Source organism: Dipodomys spectabilis, unplaced genomic scaffold (assembly GCF_019054845.1).
Source record: "Dipodomys spectabilis isolate Male_0828 unplaced genomic scaffold, ASM1905484v1 ptg000207l, whole genome shotgun sequence".
In the NCBI taxonomy this organism is placed as follows: domain Eukaryota; kingdom Metazoa; phylum Chordata; class Mammalia; order Rodentia; family Heteromyidae; genus Dipodomys; species Dipodomys spectabilis.
In genome coordinates this window covers 12,471,860-12,498,956 of record NW_024870884.1, presented here as the reverse complement: position 1 = coordinate 12,498,956, position 27,097 = coordinate 12,471,860, and the positions used below count along the sequence as shown (strand labels likewise).

Here is a 27,097-nt window from a genome sequence, read left to right as displayed (position 1 = left end):
ACTGGTTTAGGCAAGAAAAAAAATAAGCCAAGAGTAACTTATTTTTTATTTTATTTTTTTGTTGGTTGTGGGGCTTGAACTCTGGGCCTGGGCCCTGTCCCTCAGCTCTTCAGCTCAAGGCAAGGCTAGCGCTCTACCACTTGAGCCACAGTGCCACTTCTGGTTTTCTGAATGGTTTATTGGAGATAAGATCACAGCCTCTCCTGCCAGGAGTGACTCTGTACTGTCCTCAGATCTCAGCCTCCTGAGTAGCTAGGATTACAGGCATGAGCCACCAGTGCCTGGCTCAAGAGAAACTTAACTTTCACCTTATATCTAGGAAAGATGTTTTTTAAAACAGATATCAACTGTGTTTAGATTGGAGTTATGACTTTGGTTCTATTCTCACCCTTTATTTGGAACATGGGCAGCATTACAGTTTCAGATGATTAAATACACTTGGTGATAAAATATTGACAATAAGCAGGACCTGAATTCTGAGAGTGGTTTTCCGGTTCAGAGGGTAGGAAGAGAGGACAGGTCCAAGATCATCTCCAAAGGAGAACCACATTACTGAGTGAGCTACCAAAGGATTTTTGGCTTCAGCTCATTAAGGGAAAGGAGTGCCGGTCCTGGTCAACCATTCATGATCTTCACCACAGCAAATCACAACCTCCAATTTTTGAAAGTAGTTGTAGGTAGAAGAGGGCACTTAACTCCAGACTGACTTAATTGATTTGAAAGATTACTGAAGTGTCCTCCGTTTCCAAGGTGGCAAAAATCTTCAGAGTGACTGTTGGAGCAAGGAGCCTTTCATGTGCTCCCAGTTGTTATACAGTGCATAGAGGCTGGTAAGTGTTAGTCCTGCCAGTCCACCTCGTGCTACCCCTCGAAGGCCACCTGGGAAAGAAGGAAAAGAAAATAAAATAGCTTTATTTTTTAGTTGATCATTAGCCTTGATGCTAGGATTATACATGTGAGCCACCAGTGCCTTCCTGAAATCGTTTTCTACTACACAGTGTCCCAGCATCAAAAGTTTAGATAAAAGTAGGGTAAGATGGAAAGACTTTGTGGAGAAAACTATGGACTTAAAAAATGTTCTGCCTTTCCGGTGGAGGTGACCTCCTCCCGAGAACATGCCTCTTGCAAAGTATCTCCTTCATCCCTCTCCTTAAGAGGAGAGGAGGAAATACAAGTGGTGCCTGGTGTGGAGCATGTAAAATGCCCAAGATGCTATAAAATTACCACGGTCTTTAGCCATGCACAAACAGTAGTTTTGTGTCCTCTGCCAGTCTATAGGAGGAACAAGTGAGGCTTACAGAAGGCTATTCTTCAGAAGGAAGCAGCACTGAAAGTACTGTCAACCAAGATGAGTGGGAAACTGTCCCATACATACATTTCGGCTAAAAATATATATCCCATTTCAAACAGGAAAAGTTTTTAAAGAAACTAAAACTTACGTCCAGGAAATAAATTCCCTAAACTACTTGTTTAAATACATTTTTGTAATTTCATATTACCCCAACTTTAAACTTTGGTTTGTAACTGCAAGCACCAAGATTAATTAATGATGTAATTTCTACTCATCTAACTTATAGCACACTACTAACTATGTAAGGCCTCCAACCCCTCATTTTCTTGATAGTCATATTATAGTAATGTAAACAGCCAGTATGGAAGCAGTCTTAGCAGCCTTTGGACTCTGGACATATCCTCCAAATATTGACTCAAGGAGTAGTAATAAGATGGCTGCAATCAGGTGCTGACGAATACACCCTCATTCCTGCCAGTCTCTCATACTAACAAGAAGCACTGACCATCATATACTCCGGGGGGGAAAAAATGAAGACTTAACTATACTAATAACTTTTTTCAAGTGAAAAATAAGGAAGTTATACAGAAAATTTTTAACACAAAATGCTTCAACAAATGGCTATGGTCCTGATAGTCGTAGTTTCTCTTTATGTGGTAAGGTAAGGAAAAACTAAGAAACTCCACAGGAAAAAGGTTTCCAAAAGGAACTTAAAAAATGGAATACTCTCCTGCAAGTATGGACGGGAGACTTCAGATGACCTATACTGAGTTTACAGAGTGCTTGTTCAGGTTATATGTTAAGACAAAATGAGGTTAAGCTATGGCAGTTACCTCACTAGAAGCCTTTGCTTCTGTGAACTTCAGTGACTTGTGTTAAAACACTTCAAAAGGAACATTTCTGCAGTGAGTGTCCACCAGATGGCTTCAGCTGATACATTAAAGGGCCACTCCCTGCAAGAATCTCTCCAGTCTGAAGACTTCTGATAGCTGACCTGCTTCTAAGTTAGGTTCCCCTTGTGAAATGTCACAATGATCTTTTTCCTAATTTTTCCTTCTCTCTGTCTCTCTCCTCTTCCTCCTCTTTTCTATAGCAGTATAGGGGATTAAACTCAAGAGCTGTACACTAACTAGACAGGCCCTCTACCATTTGAGTCCCACCCTTAATCCTGCAACAACTATCTCCCTTAAACAGACTCAAACTGTAGACAACAGCTGCCAAGTGTGGAGGAGAGGGATCAAAACATTACGGAAAAGGTCCCACAAATCAAAGTAAACAGGAGGTATCTCCTTGACATTTGTCCATATCGTTTGTTACCTTGACTAACGCATAGCAGTTGAATCTGAAGCTTATTTAAAATGTGCTTGGGAATTTTTAAAAATTGTAAAATACTGTGAACTCATTAAGTTAACAAAATGATCTCAGTTTAGAAATAAGGTTAAATTTTGTGTCTTGGACTAGTATGTTGAGAAAGAATTGTAGGACTGAAAATGATACTTATACCAAAATCCTAAGGTCCAAAAAGCAAACTGAGGCATGGGAGAAGAAATGCCAAAGATATCTATGGTTTAGTTATAAGATCTAAACTTTGAATGTATTACAAGTTCTCTAAATCAGGCAGCAAAATATGCTCTAAATTACACTGAATTTTACTCTGAATTCCCAAAACAAAGGCCAAGATACCCCTATCAATGTTAGTAGAAAAATGACAGAGGCAGAAAATTGAAAACTCAATATTCTCTTGCAGACACTTTCCTATAAACATTCAACTTCATGTGAACTTCTAGACCTCTACAGACCCAAAGGACTTGAATGAAGCCACTTGGGCTGAGACTGTAGTTCAGTGGTAGAAGGCTTGCCTGGAATATATGAAGCCTCTGATTCTATCCCCAGCAATGATTTAAAAAAAAAAAAAAAGATTGGCTTGGCACCGATGACTCATACCAGCAATCCTTGCTACTCAGGAAGCGGAGATCTGAAGATCACAGTTCACAGCCAGCCCAAGCAGAAAAGTTCCCATGAGACTCTTCGCCAAAAAAAAAAGACTGCCCACTGGCTTGTTTTTGTTTTTATTTTTTGCAGTACTGGGGTTTGAACTCAGGGCCTCCTGTTGTTAGGAAAGCACTATCACTGGAACACAAGCCCTTGACCCCTAATATGAGAAGAGCTGGAAACCATTTCTTTGAATCAATCCTTTGCTGAGTTTCCTAAAAACAGAGTTTTTTTGTTTGTGGGAGAAATCTCAGACTAGTTCTCAGGTTTACTGGTATACATTGTCTCCTGCAAATAACTGGTTGCACAGAAAGCTTTCTATTTTCTAATAAAAATAAAAGCTTCCTTCAAGACAAGTTAGTTACTTCCTTCTAAAGATTAGATAGAAAAATTTAACTCCAGCAAGGATATAGCCAGTAACTGCAGCACCTGATTCACCAAGCACATAGTTAAATCTTACTCAGAGTACCCTTTTACCACATACCAGCCAGTTTTAAGTGTTAAGTCTTTCCAGCATTCCCCAACTTGTCAGTTTGTTAGGAAAGCTTAAAGGCGTGCTTTAGGTTTTCTGCCCAACTAAGCAGAGGAAGTACATTAACAAATACACTTGCTTTGAACACAAAGTAAGTAAATAAGGCCAATGGTTAATCTCTATGAAGCAGAACAAACTGAGACTTATGTTTAGTTTTACCCCTTATCTTGGATCCTTACATAACTCTTGCAGACAACAGAACAAGAATTACTTTACCTTTGCTAAGTACAAAATGAGGCCCAAAACAAACATTTAATTGCCATGTTTCTTATATAGAACTGACTAATGACAGTACTTAGCCATTAGAGTGATAGTTTCTTGAGATAAGCAAATCTTTCTTAAACAGTACCAATAGTAAATATTTCAGGCTTTGAGATCAAAGGTTATTATGTGGGCAGTACCTTGTACTATACATGCTAGACAAGTGCTGGGGGTAATTATATAACCATTTAAAAATATTTTTAAGGAGGCAAAACATTCTTAGCTGCCAGACAGTGAATATGTAAGTAGCTATACACAGAAGATGGTGGCCTCTTTAGAACAAACATTGTGTGTGTGTGTGTATTTGTATGTTTGACTGTTCTTACTACCTCACATAAGTAAAATCACATAGTCTTTGCAATTTTGTGACTGGATTAGCATTCTCATAAGGTCTTTAAGGTTCACCTATGTGGTAGTAAAGTGTCAGAATTCCTTTTAAGGGTGAATATCGTGTTGTATATATACACTATGTTTGAGTGCTCATTCTTCTCTAATTGAGTTACTACTACATTCTAATTATTGTGAATAATATTTTATGAACAAGAATATACTAAACACAATTTAAACTTGAAAAATGGTCAAATCAAAGCCCATAAGTTGGATCAAAATGGCCTAGAAAAGATCAAATATCAAATATCTAGTTCTCCTAGAAGACAGAAAAGAAGTTAACATTCAATGAGTTAGAATTATACTTCCAACAATAAGCATTAACTGCCATATTCTCATTTAAAACGTACTACCGTGAGTTTAGTGCCAGTGGCTCACACCTGTAGTCCTAGTTTTTTGGGAGGCTGAGATCTGAGGGTCACAGTCTGAAGCCAGCCTGGGAAGGAAAGAGCCGAAAGAAAAGCTATGGCTCAAGTGGTAGAGCACTAGCCTGCCACTTTCAAAAGGTCAGGGAGAGTATCCAGGTCCTAAGTTCAAGTCCTAGGACCAGCACACACACACAAAAAGCATTACCACCCTTAAAGTGATAATCACATCCTAATTTGATAAGATGAACCCAGTATTAAGATCTTTAGTAACAGATACTCACACTGCTTACTACATATTCTATATTTATGCCTCTTTATTGTTAGATTACTTTATTATGCACCAACCTGATTTGCTGAGGTGGCCTTTTTTTTTTTTGGTAATTCATGATCACCAACTTTATTCCACAGATATAAAAGGAAGTCTCAAAATTATAAAATCCAAGTTTTTCTGAAATATTTGAGGACAAGTCTTTTTCTATATTGAAAATGGATTGCGCTTTTTTTGGGGGGGGGGGGGGCGGGGGGAGTCAGTCCTGGGGCTTGAATTCTGGGCCTGGGAGCTGTCACTGAGCTTTTGTGAGGCAAATTTAAAGTTTTAACAGATAGCACAGGAAGGCACTCAACCAGTTAAGAGATTTCTTGGTCCAAACTATGTTTAAAAATGTTTAATTTGGGCTGGGAAGTTGGCTCAGTGGTAGAAGCGCTTGCCTTGCATGCCTGAGGCCCTGGGTTCGATTCCTCAGCACCACATAAGCAAAAAGAAAAAAGTCGGAAAGTGGCGCTGTGGCTCAAGTGGTAGAGCGCTAGCCTTGAGCTGAAGAGCTGAGGGACAGCGCCCAGGCCCAGAGTTCAGGCCCCACGACAGGATCCAAAAAAAAAAATAAAAGAAAATCTGAGCTTTTGGCTTCTTTTGTATGACAGACCAAGTCCAATGCCTAAGGCAGATACTAGAACTGAGTGAGAGGTAATTCCTCCTAAGAAGTCAGGGAAGCTCCAGGCAGACCCAGCTCACTGCCTATTTTCTAACATATGCAGGAGTACTGTAGCATTTCCTGTATTCTGGCCATCCCAATGTAAGAACGACTGGAATTCACATGTAATTTTCAATAAAAATGACAAAAAGGAAAATTTATGTCAAGTGGCAAACATTTGAATTTCCACTGCACTTATAGAATAAAGGAGAGAAGTAACTGGCTGACCCAGAATCTCAACACCAATTCACAGTATGGCTAAACAATTTAGCTCAACACACTAAAATCACTCTAAAAAGGTGACTAGGGTCTTTTTATTTTTGTTTAACCAGTTTGTGTTAAAACAAACAAACAAAAAAAAAATCACAGGAATAAACTCTGTGTTGTAGGTATACAAATATATCTTCGATTTCCAGATTCAAAAATTATGATCTGCATTTAGGAATTCTGGAATTGTTTTTTTTTTTTTTGGCAAATGGCAACTTATTGCTAACATATAGTATTTCTAATCTCCCATGTATTCCTCAAAAACAATTTGTTGTTGTTGTTGGTCATGGGGCTTGAACTCTGGGCTTGGGCACTATCCCTGCACTCTTCAGTTCAAGGTGACTATACCGCTTGAGCCACAGTACCACTTCTGGTTTTCTGGTGGTTAATTGGAGATAAGAGTCTCACGGACTTTTCTGCCCAGGCTGGTTTTGAACTGTGATCCTCAGATCTCAGCCTCAGGATTACAGGCATGAACCACCGGCGCCTGGCTAAAAACAAATTTTAACAGGACAAAAAAAGGATGTAGCTTAGAATTAAAGATTAACATAGGAGGTACGGAGTTACTGTAGTGGAATAATGAAAAAATAATGAAAAATACATAAAAGATAATGAAAAAATATAATAAAAAATAATGAAAAATACATAAGAAAATGGGCAGTTGTCAGACTGAAGAAGACTAGGCTAAAGGAGGAATTCAGTTCAGATGATATAACTGTAATCCAGGTCTTATGTTTCTTTAGTGAACTATGGATTTTTCATAGGGTGTGGAACAGTATTACAAGATTCCCTGTGGCATATAAGAAAGTTCCAATAATGACCATCTTCTACACCTCAATAAGAACTGTTATATTTTTGCTCAAAACACTTAGGAGTCTTAGAGTAGCCTAATTAAATATTTTCAGGAAACAAAATTCTCAGGTGCAAAAAACTAGGGTGATTCCTCTTCCTCTTCTCTAACATCCAAGTCCTGATAAGCCCACACTTTTCATAAAGAAGTTTATAACAACAAAGTATATAAAAGTAAAATGATATACAAATTGTTTTTCTAAACAGTTATCATCAAGGTTACTATTAAAAGGTTCTATTATTTTATCACCATCAAAACTTCATGTTAAAGCCAGGCGCTAGTGGCTCATGCCTATTCTCCTAGCTACTGAGGAGGATGAGATCTGAGGATTGCAGTTTAAGGTCTGCCTGGACAGGAAAGCGTGAGACTGTTATTTCCAATTAACCACCAGAAAACCAGAAGTGCATCTGCGACTCAAATGAAGAGCATTAGCCTTGAGCAAAGGAGCTCAGGGACAGTACCTAGTCCCTGGGTTCAGGCCCAATGGCAGACCAAAAAAACAAAAAAAAACTCCCCCAAACGTCATATTAGCCTGTTATTGTCTTACAAAGGAGGCTGTGATGGGAAGCATCAGAGTATCTGGCTTAACTAAGCAAACCAATACACAAGACTGTCTCCACTGAGGAAACCTGTATACAGTCTGTGCCTGTGATCCTGGCAATAATGGGAAGCCTACAAGCAGGTAGATATTGGCACTTAAGCACTTCTAGGTGGGAAGTGAGACCCTAATCTCAAAAATACCTGGTGACAAACAGGGCTGGAGGTATGGATCAAGCAAGACAGCTCCAGGCTAGAAAGCACTGGGCTCTTAGCTCAAATTCTAGTACTTTCCAAAATGGAAAACAAAATGAATGGCAGGCCTTCAGAATTAAACTTCACATTCTGAAGCATAGCCTGATGACTTCTTTATCCTGTTACTGGTATTCTTCCAGTAAGCAATTTTGCGTAATAAATCTAAATAGGTAAAGAGATGCTTGCCCTATATATAAAATGTTTCAACAAGCCAGGTGAAAAGATATGAAGGACTTCAGAGGTAATGACCACCTAAAAACAGTGGTTGCTCAATCTTTTAAGAAGTCAGGGAAAACATGGGTATATTTTTCAAGAAGTGGCATAAAATCAACCGTCTATACTCTGAAGACACTTTTTTTCAAGAGTTATTAACATTTTGTGTATTGCTTGTTCAAAAAAACCTGACCCTTAGCAGTTTACCATACAGTATCAAATTCTATGTATTATAATATTTCTGAGAGGCCTCAGGAAGCTGTTAGCTTAACAGAGACAGACAGATGAGGTAGCAAGTTGAGGTACTTGTCTGCAAAGAGCATTCTAAGAAAAGAGAACAGCCAGTATCAAAGGCCCTGAAGGGGGAGATAAAAGACAAGGGAACACATACAGCAGAAGGAGGGAGCTTATCAGGCCACTGTAAAAAACAGGGATTACCTGGATTTTGGACTAGTTCTTACCTGCTAAATACCAGGATTTCCCCTTAGTAAAATAAGCCTGAAAGTATCCATTACAACTTCTAGAGATTTATGTGTTCAACCCTCTGAGTTCATGAACCTTCTAAAACTTTCCTAAGATCCCCATAGACACTTAGCATACCACAGAACTGCAATAACTGACTTAACATCACTGGTAAAAAATGAAAACAATATAAAAAAGAAGTTCTAAATGTACACTGTATTATGGAGTTAAAAGCAACATCTGACTTTGTCTCAAAGAGCCTGTATGGGATGTACATGGCAGTAATGAGGAAGCCCAAGATCCTAGATCTTGTATAGTTCAGAGTCACACACACTGCTTCCACAAAAGAGAGAATGAAGGGAGGAAAATAGAAGATGAGAGAGGAACAGAGAAACTCAAGAGAGAAACAGAAAGACAAAGAACCTCTGACTCATCTTTTTCTCTCATCATCTCTTCATTTCATCAGCATGTCTACATCCCCCAGGCTGAGGCCCATCACAAACCCTAACTTCTCTAATAGTACATTTTGACTTTAGACTTCCACCTCCAAACTGCCTTATCTATCCATTGTTTCTTGTTAAGTCAACAAGGATGATTCCAGTATGTCATGTGCTAACACCTCTGATGACAGTGCCTTTGACCTCTCACCCTAGCCTCCTATGCTTCAAACCTAAACTCTCATAGACTTTTCTCCCACATACTCATCAAATAAGCAAACGGTAACAAATGAAATTCAGTCCATCCTTCAGGCCCAGTTCAGCTATTATTACCCTTCTTCTTTTCTAAAATTTCTGATTTTCCCATCTTAGAGGTAATTTGACATGGTGATAAAAATGGGGTTTGGAGTCATAGTAGTGTGGCTCCAAATAAGGGTGACCTTTATTTCATTCTCTTCACAGACCTGTCAATAAAATAATGTGTAAAAACAGAGACTTCCTCTTCTATCAAGTACATTTTTTTTGTACAGTTCTAACTAGACTTAATAGTTTTCCTGATGAGAAGTCAATAGGCAGTATCTCAGATTCAAAAATAATAATAATGAGAAACAACAAGACAAGACTCGAACTTGGTTGGCATCTGCCACTTTCACTGGCTATCGCTCTACTAATATTGAGTTTAAATCTTGATCTTGGAATGAAAAAAAAAGAAAGAAAAGAAAACATAAAGGTGTAAAGAGTGAAAAGTGCCAAACTTCTTTGGGAACAGGGAATTAACTAACTAATGAAAAGGATGTATGCAAAAGACTCATTACTGAACTCTTTAAGATAGACTTACAATAAATTTAGTATTAGTTAGACATTCACTTGTAAACTAGTCAATACTTATCCTTTATAGCAACACAATGTTCATCTTCTGGTAGAGTAAGATTCTCATGGGCATAATATGCTCTAAATTGACCTGGAGCTTTGACACTATGTGTGTTTTGTGACAGTTTTTAATACACTGATCTCCCAGGTCAGATTACTGCAGATTTTTGCTTGATGTAAAACCTATAATTTCAAATATTTCATTGCTTAGTCTAAGACAAAGAAATAAAATCAATGGAATATACAGGATAGAGTTTTACCTTTTTTTCTCTATGCATCCTAAGCAAATACTCTTCAATAAGTTAATATGTTGTTTTAAATCAAACAACCAACAATCTAAAATAATTGAAAGAAGGTTCACACAATCAGGTATGTTAGCTAGTATTCCCAACAGCTAACACACAACACCAACTTTTTTTCTATCACTACTTGATAAACAGTTACGGAATTGGGAGAATCTAAAGGCCAGACCCAAGAAAAAACAAGCTGGATATGGCGATGTTTGTAATTCCAGCTACATGGGAGGTGGAAGGATCACAGTCTGAGCTGACCCCAGACAGAAGCACAAGACAATATATGAAAAATAACTGAAGCAAAACCAGCTAGCGTGTGGCTCAAATGGCAGAGTAAGTGCAAGGTCCTGAGTTCCATCTCCAGGACCTCAATCTCCCCAAAAGAAGACAACTCAGCCTTTAAAAAAGGATATTCTGAACATTCTATAACATGGAAGAACCTTTAAGATATGCAAAGTAAGATAAACCAGGCACCAGAAAGACAAATAATATATGGTTCCCATGTATGAGGTACCTACGTACATTCAGACACAGAAAATTCAAGATTGCCAGAAGTTGAGAAGATGGAAACGATGAGGAACTGAGCTGCTTGATGAGCATAGAATATAAAGGTGAAAAGGTTCTGGAGACTGGTTGTACAACAATAGGAACTTGCAGTAGGACATAATGGCGCACTTTTAGTACTTGGGAGACTGACACAGAAGATTGAATTGGAGGCCAGTGTGAACTATATAGAATGCCGAGGCTGGCCTAGGCTTCCTAGGAAGTCCTTATCTCAAAGCAATTACGACCCCTCAAAAACAACAACAAAACACCAAAAAATACCTAAAATTTTCCCATAACTCTTCCCTCCCTTCCCCAAGTAACCACAAGAACAGTACACATTTCAGCTTTACATTCACAGTAGTAACAGCACCTACCTGTACATTTGTACAACATGCCTGTCAAAGTTCCAGCTGCTACTGTGTTCAAGTCATCTTCTGCTCCTCGTGATTTCTCAATAATAACACCAAATGCACTATAGAGCAAAGCTGAAATATAGGTGACCAGTCACAAAAGAACTATGAAAAGTCAGCATGGTAATTAAATTAAGCTAGACATTTACAGGGCAACTACTATAACATTGTTTCTAAAATAGCAAAAACTAGCAACAAATAAAATGACTAAGAACATTTGTATCACACCTGGATTAAGGCAGAAAGGATTTTCCATAAAACTAAATGCTACACTTAACAAAAAGCCAGGTAGGGCTATATTGGTTAACAATTTGGTAAAGCAGGCAGAGACAGGTACACCAGTACCAATCCAACTAGCTATGCAAGGATATATGTATCTGCAAAGATTCAGAAGAAATATCAAGAGTAGCTATTTCTGCAAAGTACTAGTAGAGTCTTAAAAAGAATACTTAAAAATGTCACTGTTTTATAAATATTTGTTTTTGCATTAAATGCTTACATATTTACTTAATAAGACTATAATTAAAAAGAATGCAAGATGTAGTATCATTTAACAAGATTTTCACCCAAATAAACCTTTCATTTGTACTTTATAGGTTCTTATCAGGCACCAATGCATTAAACCATTTTCTTCTTCTTATACAATTTTTGTCATATGGAAACAGCCATGCATCAGAACCCAAAATGCAAACCTGGCTTTATGGTGTGAAAAAGCATGGCTTCCACAACAAGGCTAGGATCTTACTATATCACAAAAGAGGGTTTTCTTTTTAAAGAGTTGTCTATAAATTTCCCCTATTCAATGTACTACAATTGAAAAGATTTCCTGACATTTGTTTATACTAAGCACAGAAAGTATGGATGTAAGGGCATACGTGCCACAGGCAGACATATTTTCTATGGTCATCAATAATCAAAAGAACTGACTAGTCATAAACAGGATGTGATGAAAGCACCGGGTCTGACTCAGCACCATTAAATTACCCCTTGTGTAGACCTCTGAATGTTTTTATCTACAGAGTCCCTACTGCTATGCTAGTAATTAGGTCTTTGAAATCTACACAGGTAAACTGACTGATGAACAGTCTGTTTGAAAAACAGAGCAAAAGGTCTGAACTTCAGCTAATCTAGCACGTCTCACTACAGGACTTTGAACCTTTCCTAACATTCACAGCCCTTTGTCTTGGACCTAAACTAACTGGATTTCATTTAGTTAAAACATGGTTTTATTTGGTTTCTTGCTTGGACAGAAGTCACTGTTTAAAGGATTTAAAACATTTAGAAATGGGGGCTGGGAATATGGCTTAGTGGTAAAGTTCTTGCCTAGCATACATGAATCCCTGGGTTCAATTCCTCTGTGCCACATACACAGAAAAAGCCAAAAGTGGTGCTGTGGCTCAAGTGGTAGAGTGCTGGCCTTGAGCAAAAGAATCTCAGGGACAATACCCAGGCCCCGAGTTCAAGCTCCACGACTGGCAAAAAAAAAAAAAAAAAAAAAATCAGAAATAGTATTCAAAAGGAAATGGCACTGAGATTACTTCATTAATTCATGGTCTATACTCACCAGAATGGATTTAAACTCAGTGTTTCATATCCTAGAACAATTTGGTTGACCAAATTGTTCATACTTGTTTATTCTTTCTTTGCCTAATCATTTATCAAATAAGATTTCTACTTACCCAGAGAACCTAAAGTATTAGCCCAAAGTGCTCCTTGCCTAGTTACCATATTCAAAATCCTACCAGGAAAGAAAGAAAAGAATTTGTATTTAGAACAATTTTTTCTTTTTACTAATCTACAACAACCCTTAATAGCTTTTTAAAGTGACTAGATTCAAGCCCCAAAGTTTTTTCTATTTTCAGATACATCTTAATACCTACTTAGATTTCTATAAGGATGGCTTTTACTCTATACAAATGAGGATTAGGATAAAATTTTCAATGATTGAAGAAAAATTTTTTAGACATTCTGAATAACAGCTTGAAATATACTTAATAGAGAAATCTTAAAGTTGTAATTGGAAAAAACAATATTCTTCTTCAGAGTGGATGTATTTAGAGTATTAAATAGAATCAGAGTGAAGAAAACCAAAGTATAGAATACAAAACAGTTCTATTAAGAGTTGAACAGAGGATAGCTATCTAACGAGAATGCATGGAGAAAGCTCTTTGTCTGCTCCCAGACTAGAACTAAGCATCTAAAGCAAATGCTTAGCACACTCTCAAGGAAGCACAGTTCTGCCTTGCACCAGCACCATGGGCCACTAGAACAATGACACAGGCAACTGGATAAAGAAGACAAGACATTGCTCTCCCAGCAGTGTAACACCATCACAGGAATGGTTCTGTCCAGACAGCTGACTACTGCTGGAAATGACCAAAGTACAATTACAGCGATTAAAAAAACTCATTAATAAGTGGTTAAGGTTCTACAGTGACAACAATGTATTGTTTCTCAAATGTTTAGAAATACTAATGTCAGGTGGATGTGGTGGTAAATGCCTTTTAACTCTAGCTTTCAAAAGGTTGAACTGAGGCACGAGAATCAAAAGTTTAAGTTTTATACCCTGTCTAAAAAAGCACACACATACAAAGTATAATAACTATGGTGTATTTTTCTAATTAACTATGCCATATAAGCTGGGTGCCAGTGGTTCATGCCCTAGCTACTCAGGAGGCTGAGATCTGAGAATCACATTTCAAAGCAAGCCCGGGCAGGAAACTCCATGAGACATCTCATCTCCAATAAACTACTCAAAAAAGATGGAAGTGGCACGTGCCTCTAGTGGTAGAGTGGTAGCCCTGAGCAAAAGCAGCTTAGGGACAGTGCCCACGTCCAGAGTTCAAGCCCCAGGACAGGTGGCAACAACAAGCCACATATTTATTAACATATATTTAAAATACTTAAAAATTACATATATGCATATACAAATGATTATTTTTGTGCCAGTCCTGGGGCTTGAAATCAGGGCGTAAGTACTGTCCCTGAGCGCTTTTTTTGCTCAAAGTTGATGCTCTACCACTTGAGCCACTGTTCCACTTGCAGCTTTTTGATAATTACTTGGAGGTAAGAGTGGACTTTCTTGACTGGGCTGGCTTCAAACTGTGATCCTTCAGATCTTAGCCTCCTGGGTAGCTAGGATTACAGCATGAGCCAGGCACCTGGCTATTAATATATTTTAAGCTCTGTACTAAGATTTAGTTTTCATTAAAGCTATTCATTTTCCTTATTACATTGCTGAAAGCATTGCAAATTGATAAAATTCTTTGGAATTTGGCAGGCTACAGGCCTCCATTTATTTAGCCCTTACCTGTCTGTTCAACAACAGAAAACACTAAGTAGTGATGCTAGGATTTTGAGGTCACTTATATCTTCCTGGCTCTACATCCTATTGCATTTCCACTGTTAAACACTGTCTGCTTATGTAGGGAGATCAGAATGACTACATGACCATTTTTAGTTTTAAGAAATGAAGTGACATTGCCCAAGAAGAAATGTATTCTTTAACTGACTTATGCAACTGTAGTCCCTCTGTACATCACTTTTATAATAACCATAAAAAACAAAAAATAAAAAAAGAAATGAAGTCTTAGAAGCACCAGCTTTTAACAAAAAAAGCTAAGTGAGAGTATGAGGCCCTGAGTTCAAGCCCTAGTGCGTGCACACACACAGTCTTTTCTAAGAGACTTTCGATGTCCAAATTAATCACATCAATATATTCCATCATATTATTTACATAGTATACTAATTATGCTACATTAAACAAAATGTTGAGTTTGTTTCAAAATAATACAGGAGAGAAGAAACACACTAGTTATGACTGATATGTTTTTGAAGGTAAGTTATGGTTCATAGGTATTCATTACTTTTTGTCTACTTTTGTAAAGATTCAAAATTCCAAGTACAAAAAGTAAAAAAAAGAATTATTTGGAAGTGATGCTGTGGCTCAAGTGGTAGAGCGCTTGTCTTGAGCTGAAGAGCTGAGGGACAGCACCCAGGCCCAGAGTTCAAGCCCCACGACCATCAATTACAACATCAAAAATTATTGGAACAAGGGACAAATGTTAAGAATATAAGCAAACAATCCAGGCAAAAGTTTGGCCCTCTTACAGAGAAATCCATGATTTGATTTCATGCGCATTAGAGTAAAAGGGGGAATGAAGTAAGGAGGTCAGGTCTGGCTGGTGCCATATTGGCCACATGGTAGATGGTAGGGTCTGGCATCTTGTCTTCATGCTGGGTGAAGGAAACACCCCTACCATCACCTGCCTCTCAGGTGATGGGTGTGCCCAGGAGACAGGGGTGGGAAATTGGCTGATAGGTTACTGAATCTGTCAGTCCAGTGCTGGTCTGGGAATTTCCTGTGGATCTACCCTCCTGCTCGGACCCTATTTAGGCCCAGACCAGCCTAGCCACCATCAGCCATGCCACATGTGTCTCCATGATCGTTTCCCATGTGTCTCCATGATCGTTTCCTGGCTCATCTCCAGTCATCATAGCATCCCAATGCAGCTCTCCATAGCTGTTGGTATTGTTTTTGCTTTTTCTTTCCTTTCTAACCTGTTTCCTAGCTGTGTTATGTGTATTTGGGAGGCTACAGCCTGCAAAAACTCCATATTCTACTAAAAAATATATAAACATAAAAATAATAAATGATTTGGGTTAGTAACACAAGTTTTCAAATTTCCCAGTCTAATTCTAGCACATCTGCTGCCACCTACTGGCTGTACAATCTGTGAGGAAGACAGATTTTAATGTCCTAAAACAAAATCAAGCCAGCAAAGAATAGACACTCCAATTACATAAAACATAAAAATGTGCAGAGCAGACCAATATATTATTTACACAATATCAACAGGGACTGTCAAGCTGATTTATTAAGCAGCGAACATATCATATATACTTTCTTACTTTTCTTATCTTTCAGTAGTTGTACAAAGCTGTTTTGATTCAACATGTCAGTGTCACCCCTTTTCATCATTTTCACCGAGCTTACAACTTTCTGATTCTTTTTAAAAATTGTTATTATAAAGGTGAGTATAGAGGGGTTACACTCACATAAGTCAGGTAAAGAATATATTTCTTTCTGGACAAAGTCACCCTTTCCCTTGCTCTCTTCCAATTTTTCCCTTCTGTCCCCATCCATAAGTTGCATGGTTCATTTTCAACAGTGTCTAGTGCGTACCACTGCTTCATTTGTTCACTCTGTCTCTCCATTTCTTTGCCCTCCTTTTCCCTCTGAAAGGCAGGTAAACGAACAAACAAGACAAAAAGAAAAAACAAAACAAAAAAGAAAAAAATCCTTGTTTCCATTCACATTCTAATTCTTTTCTTTTCTTTTTTGTCGGTCATGGGTCAACTCTCGGCCTGGGCGCTGTCCCTCAGCTCTTCAGCTCAAGGCTAACGCTCTACCACTGAGCGACAGCACCACTTCTAGTTTTCTGATGGTTCACTGGAGATAAGAGTCTCACAGATGTTTCTGCCCGGGCTGGTTTTGAACTGTGACCCTCAGCTCTTAGCCTCCTGAGTAGCTAGGATTCCAGGTGTGAGCCACAAGCACCCAGCCACTTTCTGATTCTTATAATTGTATTTTCAAAACTTTACTGCAAACTTCAAATCCTGAGAAAGGACATTTACCTTCTTTTAGAACGGTCTCTAAGTTTTAAGGTTTTTTTTTTTAAATCTAAAGCTTTTGTGGCTCCTCATTTCAGAATTAGAAAATGAAGTCAAGAAGTTCAGGGAAACATGACAGACGTAGCCATTTGTCATTAGCTATTCCTCTGGCTTTGTCAGCCTCAGAACAATCCAGATTTTCTGTAATTCAGCCATTAGGAAAGCATGTCATACAGGCTTAGAAATGCAATACATGCAGCTGAGAACCTAGGACAGGATAACACCAGCTGACTGAGGGACAGTGACAAGAAAACTACTCCTTTTCAAAGCTAAGATTCAGTAATCTGATTTCTTGGTTACTTTTACTTTAGAAATAACTGAAACCCCGAAGAAAGGAAAAAGGAAAGTACTAGTTCTTTAAACTTTGTAGTTTTAACTATACCCATCACATTAACAAAAGAGAGGTTAATGTTCAAGCATCTTACACCAGACAATTACAGAAAACTTACTGTACGTTTCTTGGTTTGGACCAGGCCATGTTCTGGGTTTCCTTCAATCCTAGACGAAGACCATTCACTGCTCCAAATGCAGCCCCTAGTGAATTACAATAATTCATCCAAATAATACATATTTATCTTTAGAAGGAAGCTGTACTTCTGATTAAATTTCATTCTTATTTAACATAAAAGATAAAAGTAAATAATGACCTTTAAAATTTATTATTTTTTATAAAAGACACATCAAACCAATATTCAGATTTTCATTTTAAATTTGGATACAAATTTGGATAAAAAGCAATCTGAAAAAGCAGTATTATACCCACCTGTCATGCAACATCCTCCAATAGTAAAGAAGGCTAGTTCAAATCTGCCCCGGGTTTTATTGGCTCCAGTCGGTAAAATAAACTCATCGGTGTCCTATGGGGTAGCAATGAAAACCAAGCTAAATATTAAGACACATACTTATAAAATGTAAAAAGTGTTCTTAAAGCAATCAACCAACCTCCTTCCTTCCCTTTCCCTTGAACTCATGGCTTTGCACTTGGTAGGCAGGCACTATTCCCCTTGAGCCACTTTACCAGCCCTTTTGGTGTTATTTTGTATCTGACTTCATGCCAGGGCTACTAAAATCAATCTTCGTGCTCAGACTCTCTTTAGCTGAGTGCAGCCATTGGTTGAGATGGAGTCTTTTGAACTTTGTGCTTAGCTTTGCTTCTAACCCCCAATCCTCCAGATCTCCAACTCCTAAATAGCTGGGATTATCAGCTTGAGGAACCAAGCCTGGTCTCTCGCCTTCCTTTTGTCTTCTTTTCTTTTTCCCACCTTATTTTAAATTTTGAGAAAAGTCTTGCTATGTAGACTAGGCTGATCTCAATCTTGTGTCTTTCTGCCCCAGCCTCCTAAAATTTTAAACTGTTCTATTAGTATTATGGTTTTAGCAGTATTGGGTTTGAACTAGTCTTTGCACTTCTTCCTTCTGAGCCACACCTTCAGTCCTAAGTTCTCATGATTGTTTTTGTGATATGCTATCATTCCTTGCCAGGTCTTGTGTGTAGGTGCCAGCTGTCTATGTTGGGCTTCCCCCACAGCTAAGATAACAGGCACCGCTGAGGCCAGTTCTTTATTGAGAAGGAATTTTGTGAATTTTTTTGCCTGGGCTGGCTTTGAACCACTATCCTTCCACTGTCAGTCTCCTAAGTAAACTAGAATTTATATGTCTGAGTCACCACAGCCCTGAATTTTTTTAACTTTTCAAAGTAGTTTTTCAACAAACTAAAATCCTAAACTACCTTATTGAACCAAAAACAAAACTATACAACAGAAACATCTAAAAGTGAAATAAAACCATTTAAAGTCTTAAAAGGGATTCTTCTAATTCAGATTAATTCATAATGTTATCTGATAAGATTACAGGTAACCTGCTCTAATGGTAAATTTGAAGCAACAGTACAAGAGAATATAGAAAGCACAATTCTAAAGAAATGAAGAATGAAAATTAGAAGTATCAGCAGATAGATATATTATCCTGGGATGAGAAAAATAGCCTTAATTCATTAGCAACTATTCACTAACACTGTGTTACTGCGTATTAAGACCAAATGATGATAAAAATGTGAGGAAAAATCATTAAAGCAACATTTTGGATCAGTCTTATAGGACAAATTATCCCCTTAGTATTTTGTTTTTTTTTACTGCTGGGTACTGTCCCTAGGGCACATGCTAGGCAAACACTCTACCACTGGCCCATATACTTCCAAATAATTTCATATGGACACTGTAGATGTTGGAAATATTTCAATTCTGCTTGTCTTCACTACTAGATAGTCACTTGGGCAAACAGAAGGAAAATGTATACATTTAATGTAATTTAAAAATTACATTACATTTTAATAGTAGTGACAACACAAAAGCAGGAGTAGGAGAAAACACAAATAGTGACTCAGATGAAAACTGTTGCCAAAATAACTATGGTGAGTCAATAGTTTCCAGTCAAGATGTTTCCCATCTTCAGAAGTATGGAAAAAGGCCCAGTGCCAGTGGCTCATGCCTATATGTAATCCTAGCTACTCAGGAGGCTAAGATCTGAGGACTGCAGTTCAAAGTCAGCCCAGGCAGGAAAGTCTGTGAGACTCATATCTCCAATTAACCACCAGAAAACTGAAAGTAGTGATGTGGCTCAAGCGGTAGAGAGTTTGTCTTGAGCTGAACAATGCAGGGGCAGCGCCCAGGCCCAGAGTTCAAGCCCCATAACCAACCAACAAGAAAAAAGAAAAATAAGTATGGAAAAGTTGCTAGGCACTGCTGAATCACATCTATAATCCTAGCCACTCAGGGTCCTGATGAAGTGGTGGAGTACTAGCCAAAAAGTTCAAGGACATCATCTAGGCTCTGAGTTCAAGTCCCAGGGCTTGAACAACAACAAAATGTATTGAAAAATATTTTGTAAGGTACAATGTTTAAGTTACTGTCTCTGTATAAAAGCTTTCCATCATTACTTTTAACAGTAGAGACAATTTAGAAAACTATTTAAATTCTGAAGTCCCTCTACTATTACAATGGAAGAGAACAATATTTCATGAAATAGGAATTCACACTTTATTTCTGAATTTTCTTTTATACCTAATCTTAGTAAGCCCTATGTAGTAATTCAGAACTATAACTTGGTAGTTATCATAGTTGAATATAACCTCTAAGTTTGGATTTAACATTTAAGCAAAATACTTTTTTTTTTGCCAATTTGAGTTAATTTTAAAATAAGAGTACTCAGTGCTAAAAGTTAACATTTACTGCCAAAAAAAGGGGGAAATATCAGAGTCTTAAATGTCAATTTTATTTATATGAAAAATTAACCCAAACTAACTCTCTTACTCTTAAGAAAACAAAACCAGCGAGGTCTGTACCTTAATACTGTGCACACATGCACCAATACTAGAGCTTGAACTCAGGACCTCATGTTCTTGATGGCTTTTTCCACTCAACATTGGTGCTCTACCACTTGAGCCACACTTGTATTTCTGGCTTTTAGGCGGTTAACTAGAGATAAAGTCTCATGGAATTTCCTTCCCAGCCTGGCTTCAAACTGAGATTCTGAGCCTACCTTCTGAATAGCTACAATTACAGGTGTGAGCCACCAGCACTCAAATGCAATGAATGCCTAAATGCATACATGCATGCACAAATAAACAGTTACTAATAGCCTAACTCATATACCACATTATTTAGCATCAAGTCAATGGTCTGTAGTATATTCAGAGCTGCACAATAAAGACCATAACTGATTTCAGAACATTTTATCATTACAAAAAGAACCCTGAAGCCATGAGTCACTTCTTCTATCCTGCCCAACTCCACATAGCTACTAATCTACATTTATATATTTGCTTCATCTGTGAAGATTTTTTTTTTCTTTTTTTTTTGGGGGGGGGGGGGGAGGAGTCTGGTCGTGGGATCTAAACTCTGGGCCTGGGCGCTGTCCCTCAGCTCTTCAGCTCAAGGCTAGCACTCTACCACTTGAGCCACAGTGCCACTTCCGGTTTTTTTCTTTTTCTGCTTAAGTGGTGCTGAGGAATCGAACCCAGGGCCTCATGCATGTAAGGGAAGCACTCTACCATTGAGCCACCCTCCCAGCCCCTGTGACGATTTCATGTAAATGAAATACAATTTGTGATGAGACTAATTGATTCAGCAAGTTCTCAAGGTTCATCCATGTTGACACATTATCAGTAATTCATTCTTTTTTCTATTGTGAGATCCTACATTTGTTACATTTTGTTCATCCATTCATGAAGTAATATTTGGTTTGCGTCTGCTTTTTGGCTATTATGAATAGTGTTACCAACAGTCATGTACAACTTATATGGATATGGTTGGTCCTGAACTTTGGGCCTGGCGCTGTCCCTCAGCTCTTCAGCTCAAGGCTAGTGCTCTACCACTTGAGTCAGAGCTCCACTTCTGGCTTTTTCTGCTTATGTGGTGCTGAGGAATTGAACCCAGGGCCTCATGAATGCAAAGCCAGCACTCTACCACTGAGCCACTTTCCCAGCCCAGGAACATGTTTGTATTTACTTATTTAACTTTACGTTTTGTGCTGGTTCTGGGGCTTGAACTCATGGCCTGGGCACTGTCCTTTACTTTCTTCCTCAAGGTTGGAGCTCTACCACTTGAGCCACAGCTCCACTTCCAGTGTGTTGTGGTTAACTAGAAGTAAGATTCTCATGGAGTTTCTTTCCTAAGATCTCAGCTTCTTGAGTAGTTAGGATTACAGGCATGAGTTACCAGCTCCCAGCTGAATGTTTTTGATTCTCTTGGGTGTTTATGTAAGGGTACAACTGTCAGGTCATACTACTATTTTTAACATTTTGAGGAAGTGCCAGACTCTTTCCAAAGCAGCTGTATCAATTTACACTCCTACCAGAAATGCCCTAAATTCTCCATATCCCCACCAATACTTGCTTCTGTGGTTTTGATTATAGTAATTATCTCTTTGTGTTTTTGTGAATTGTATTTTTTTTTTTTTTGGGTCCGGTTGTGGGGCCTGAACTCTAGGCCTGGGCACTGTCCCTCAGCTTTTCAGCTCAAGGCTACCACTCTACCACTTGAGCCACAGGGCCACTTCCGGCTTTTTTTCTTTTTTGCTTATGTGGTACTGAGGAATTGAACCCAGGGCCTCAGGCATGCAAGGCAAGCGCTCTACCACTGAGCCACCTTCCCAGCCCCGATTTGCATTTCTTTACTTCATGACACCACTTATATATTTTTATGGAGAATATTTAGACCCATTGATATAAGTGGATTGTTACTATTAATTATTAAGTTAAAAAATAGTTAAGGAAGTGGCGCTGTAGCTCAAGTGGTAGAGTGCTCGCCTTGAGCTGAAGAGCTGAGGCACAGCGCCCAGGCCCAGAGTTCAAGCCCCACGACCGACAAAAAAATAAATAAATAAAAAATAGTTAAAACATCATTTTTAAAGAGTTTTCTAGAGTGACCCAGATCAGCAGACAGTGGTTTGATGACAGCCAGGGCAAAAAGTGGACCTTATCTTAGTGAATAAAAAGCTGGATGTGGTGATATGTGCCTGTCATCCCAGCTATTCAGGAAGCATGAATAAAAAGATTGTAGTTCAGGCCAGTCTCAGCAAGAGCTAGCCTATTAGAACAATAATGAAAGCAAAAAGGACTAGAGACTTGGCTTAAGTTATAGTGCCTGCCTAGCAAATGGAGGGGCCTGAGCATAAAACCCAGTATGATAAAAAACAAACAAAAAATTGTTACAGATAAAAATCCTTTATTAGAACAGGGTGTTAGTGGGCTGGGAAGGTGGCTCAGTGGTAGAGCGCTTGCCTTGCATGCTCAAGGCCCTGGGTTCGATTCCTCAGCACCACATAAGCAAAAAGAAAAAAGCCAGAAGTGGCGCTGTGGCTCAAGTGGTAGAGCGCTAGCCTTGAGCTGAAGAGCTGAGGGACAGCGCCCAGGCCCAGAGTTCAGGCCCCATGACCGGACCCAAAAAAAAAAAACAAAAAAAAAAACCAGGGTGTTGGTGGCTCATGCTTATAATCCCAGCTACTCAGGAGGCTGAGATCTGAGGAATGCAATTTGAAGCCAGCTCAGGCAAGAAAGTCTGTGAAACTCTCACCTCCAATAAAGTACTCAGTAAAGGCCAGAAGTGGCACTGTGGCTCAAATGGTAAAGTGCTAGCCTTGAGCAGAAAAAGCTCGGGGACAGGCTCAGGGTCTAGGTTATGTCCCTGACCTTTTTTGCTCAAGGTTAGCTAGCTTAGCATTCTATCCCTTTAGGTATAACCTTACTTATGGTTTTGGGGTGGTTAATTCGACATAAAAGTCTCACAGACCTTTTTGCTTAGGCTGGCTTTGAACTGCAATCCTCTGATCTCAGCTAGGATCACAGGCATGAGCCACCAGCGCCCAGCTTGAAGAAGTTTCTTTTTATACCTAGTTTGCATGTTTTTTTTAATCATGAAGGGATGTTACTCAAATGCTTTTTATGCATCTACTGAATCATTTTATTGTTCTATATTCTTTACTGCTATATTATATTCTGGTAAGTTATAGAACATTGATTTTTCAGATGTTAAATCAATGTTGCTCTCCTGAGATGTCCAACCATTAATCTTTTAAAGGTTTGACATTTAGTCCCATACGCTATATTGCAAACTGAGCTTTTTAAAGTTTTTTAAAGAATAAAGTTCACTTTTACAGAGATCCTTTTCCCCTTCTCTTTTTCCAGCTTGAACTCAGAATTTTGTACAACTGTATTTTTTGAGCCAGAGGTCCACTTATAGTTTTTTGTTAGCTAACTAGATAAGAGTCTTTCAATTTGGTCTGCCCAGCTTGGCTCCAAACCATGATTCTCAGATCTCAGCTAAGGTGAAGTGCTTTTCATTATTTTTGTTGTTGTTTGGTGCCAGTCCTGGGGCTCAAACTCAGGCCATGAGTATTGTCCTTGAACTGTTTTTTTGCTCAAGACTAGCGCTCTATTACTTTGAGACATAGCTCCACTTCCAGCTTTTTGGTGGCTGATTAGAGATTAAGTCTCACACTTTCCTGATGGCCTGGCTTTGAATTGATATCCTCATCTCAAGCTCCTGAACAGCTAGGATAACATGCCTGAGCCACAAGCACTGGCTTTTTCATTATTTCATACTGTTAAAGCAAATTTCTTAAGAAAAGTTAAATGGCTTCAGAGAAAGATGTAAGCCAACTGTCTAAGGTGACTGGAGACCAGAGACTTAGTGCTCTAGAAGTGCCTGTCACAGTTCAAGTTGGCTTTAGGTAATTCAGAGGGTTTGTTTTTTTGGGGGGGTTATTATAGTTGGTGTTAAGTACTGGGGTTTGAAATCAGGGCCTCACACTTGCTAGTTGGTATTCTATCTACCATTTGAATCAGATTTCCAGCCCTCATTTTTTTGTTGGTATACTCTGGAAATGGAGACTAGCAGACTTTTCAGCTGGGGCTGACCTTGGACCACTTGATCACCCAGATCTCAGCCCCAATCAGCTAAGATTATAGGGTAAGTTGCTAGTTTCAGGTGTGAACTTTTAAAAAAGTTAAAATCACCAAACCAATAAAATTTTAATCTTACCTGCACCAGATATCGTGGATCCACATTTAAATAAGGAGATAGAGGGTTCATACCAGTTACTAAAAAGAAAACATTACATTTCAACATAAAGAATTTAATGTAGCTCCTAATACACAAATTTTGAAGTTGAAAAAACTATATATTAGTATACATTAGTTGTATTTGCACTGTGACATTTCTACACATATCTACATTGTACCCAACTAACTTTACCATCTTATCTCCATTTTCTCCTTGTTAAAACAATTTCAACTGGTTTTACTGTTCTACTGTCATATATGAAGAATTTCAACTACAGTTATCTTCCTACTACTGATAACCAACTACTTACTAGAGCTTGTTTTACTCTGGTCATTATTAACAACAAAAATTATTGTATATAGTGTGGAAAATTATCTCATTTTCTCCTTCCTGTCAGTTTGGGGGCTATCTGTTGGTGGGGGTCCTCAATTTCAAGACAGGAATGACTGGTTGCCTATACTTTCACAATGTATTAACAGTAACATAAATCAAATCAACAAAGTAGTAGAACATGCAGCTTGGGCAAATTATAAAGCTAGTTTCTTTCATATTATGTAAGAAACTATGGAAACAAAAGAAAATGACTTAACCTCTAGAGAAAAATAGAAGTTGGGTTTCTGACTTTTACAATGTTCAATGCAGTTCTTCCAAAATTTTTAAGTCAGGCTGGGTGATGGTGGCTCATGCCTGTAGTCCTAGCTACTCAGGAGGCTGAGATCTGAGGATCTTGGTTCAAAGCCAACCCCAGCAGCAAAGTCCCCATGAGACTCATCTTTAATTAATCACTAAAAAAACTCCCCAAAACCAGAAACTGGAAGTGGCACTGTGGCTCAAGGAGTAGAGCGCTAGCCTTGAGCTAAAGGGCTGAAGGACACCATTCAGGCCCCACAACCAACAACAACAACAACAAAAAAATAATTCAATTTACTACTACAAGATATTAAATTCATGGTTTTTTTTTTTTTTGGGTCCGGTCATGGGGCCTGAACTCTGGGCCTGGTCACTGTCCCTCAGCTCTTCAGCTCAAGGCTAGCACTCTATCACTTGAGCCACAGCGCCACTTACAGCTTTTTTCTTTTTGCTTATGTGGTGCTGAGGAATTGAACCCAGGGCCTCAGGCATGCAAGGCAAGCACTCTACCACTGAGCCACCTTCCCAGCCCAAATTCATGTTTTTTTAAACCAGAAGTTTTTTTTTTTTTTTTTTTTTTAAACCAGAAGTTTTGGGGTTAGTGAAAGAGAAAATGCAAACCAGGGCTAAATTGAAACCAACTTTGAATTATTTTTAAAAATGTGCAAGCTGGAGCATCGGTGGCTCATACCTGTAACCCCAGCTACTCAGGAGGCTGAGATCTGAGGATCACAGTTCAAAGCCAGCCCAGGCAGGAAAGTTCGTGAGACTCTTATCTCCAATTAACCACCAGAAAAACAGAAGAAGCTCTATGGCTCAAGTAGTAGAGCTTTAACCTTGAGCTGAAGAGCTTAGGGACAACGCTTAGGCCCAGAGTTCACGCCCCACGACTGACCAAAAAAAAAAAAAAAAGTTACAAAAAATCTTGGAAATGGAGACATGGCACAAAGTGGTAGAGTCTTAGCCATGATAAATTCAAACCTCAGGACAGGCACAAATAAAGTGTTTTAAGAAGGGGGAAATAGGGTAAGAGAGAATGGTAGAGGGGTTGAGTTTGATTGGGATAAATTGTATACGTGTAGAAATGTTACAATGAAACTCTCCTTGTACAACTAATGTCTTCTAACACACTTTTTAACCTTTGGGTCTTTCTGTATCTTGATTCACAAATGAATGCACTGCCTATGACGAATCATTTCAAAGTTCTACTCTATTTTCAATTGTTACCTATATCATAGCTATTGTTACCAAAATCTGAGCATCAAGTCACAGTTAACAATCTTTATTCCAATACTTCTAGACTAAGTTTTGACACAAGTGGGACATGAGGGAAATGAAAGTGCATTCTTTAGGCTGTTGAATATACAGGGCATAGTTAAATAAGGGTTTTCAAAAAATAAAATTTTTGCTGAGGAAAATATCTTTCCACCATCAACTTCTATCATCTTTAAATCCAAGTTCTCTGGATCACACATACCAAACCTCCCAAATCTGAAATAAACACAAGATTGAGGAGAGCATAATCAGGACGTTCATGTCTTTGCATCTTAACTCCTGTATTCCCCCTTAATCATCTGGCTTCCTTCTTCACTTCAAGGTTCCGTTGAGGTTCCAGTCCCTTCAGATGGTTTCCTCGCCTATCCCAAATAACAATCATTTGCTGCCTCTATGCTTTTTTTTTTTTAACCATTTGTCCGAATAATACTCTGGGATTTGTGCTGGGGGTGGGGACTTGCTAGCAAATTCGAATGTTTAACTGCAGAGATGGGCTTTCCATCTCTGGACTCTTAACTCAAGAGTCAAGCACAGAACTGAGTGTGATTAAAAGTAAGGGAGCCCTAAATCTAAATTTAGGAAAGCACGCATCGCCTCCCACCAGAGTCCAGAGTAAGCAGTTTCCCGAGGATCTCCAACCCCAGAATTAGTCCAATCCTAGACTGGTCGCGTTGATACACAAACCCCACCACTGGTGGTGACTCCACGGTGCCGCCACGAAAGACGCTGGGACGCCCCGTCCGGGGCGGTGGCGGGGCCTCGTGGGTAGGACAGGCCCCGTACTTACGCGGCACGCCGGCCAAATCCGCGTGCGAGTAGCCGGCCCCACTGGCTCCAAAGAAGCCGGCCAGCCCTCCGGTGGTCTTGTTGCCACTTCCCCCGCCACCCTCCATGGTGTCGCGCCGTCTGCTACGAGCCGCCGCCTCACTCCCCGGTCGCGGCCTTGGCCGTCGCTCCTCGGTGACCGCGGGAGAACCCGCGTTACCGCCGCCTTCGTCGCACGGTGACCTTCCGGGCG

The 27,097-nt window shown here is 39.0% G+C and overlaps 1 protein-coding gene and 1 non-coding gene across 2 annotated transcripts; both read right to left on the bottom strand.

Annotated features, from left to right (window-relative positions):
* Window positions 1-364: 364 nt before the first annotated feature.
* Window positions 365-27,097, bottom strand: Timm23 (translocase of inner mitochondrial membrane 23). Its single transcript, XM_042696514.1, has 7 exons — window positions 26,867-27,097; window positions 24,154-24,212; window positions 17,379-17,472; window positions 17,065-17,149; window positions 12,622-12,680; window positions 10,907-11,017; window positions 365-879 (listed from the first exon to the last, which is right to left on the bottom strand). Exons 1-7 carry the CDS (start codon window positions 26,970-26,972, stop codon window positions 764-766), a joined length of 630 nt encoding a protein of 209 aa, XP_042552448.1. The 5' UTR covers window positions 26,973-27,097; the 3' UTR covers window positions 365-763.
* On the bottom strand, window positions 13,110-13,313 carry LOC122122387. Its single transcript, XR_006150150.1, has one exon. It is a non-coding gene; the product is annotated as a small nucleolar RNA SNORA74 (small nucleolar RNA).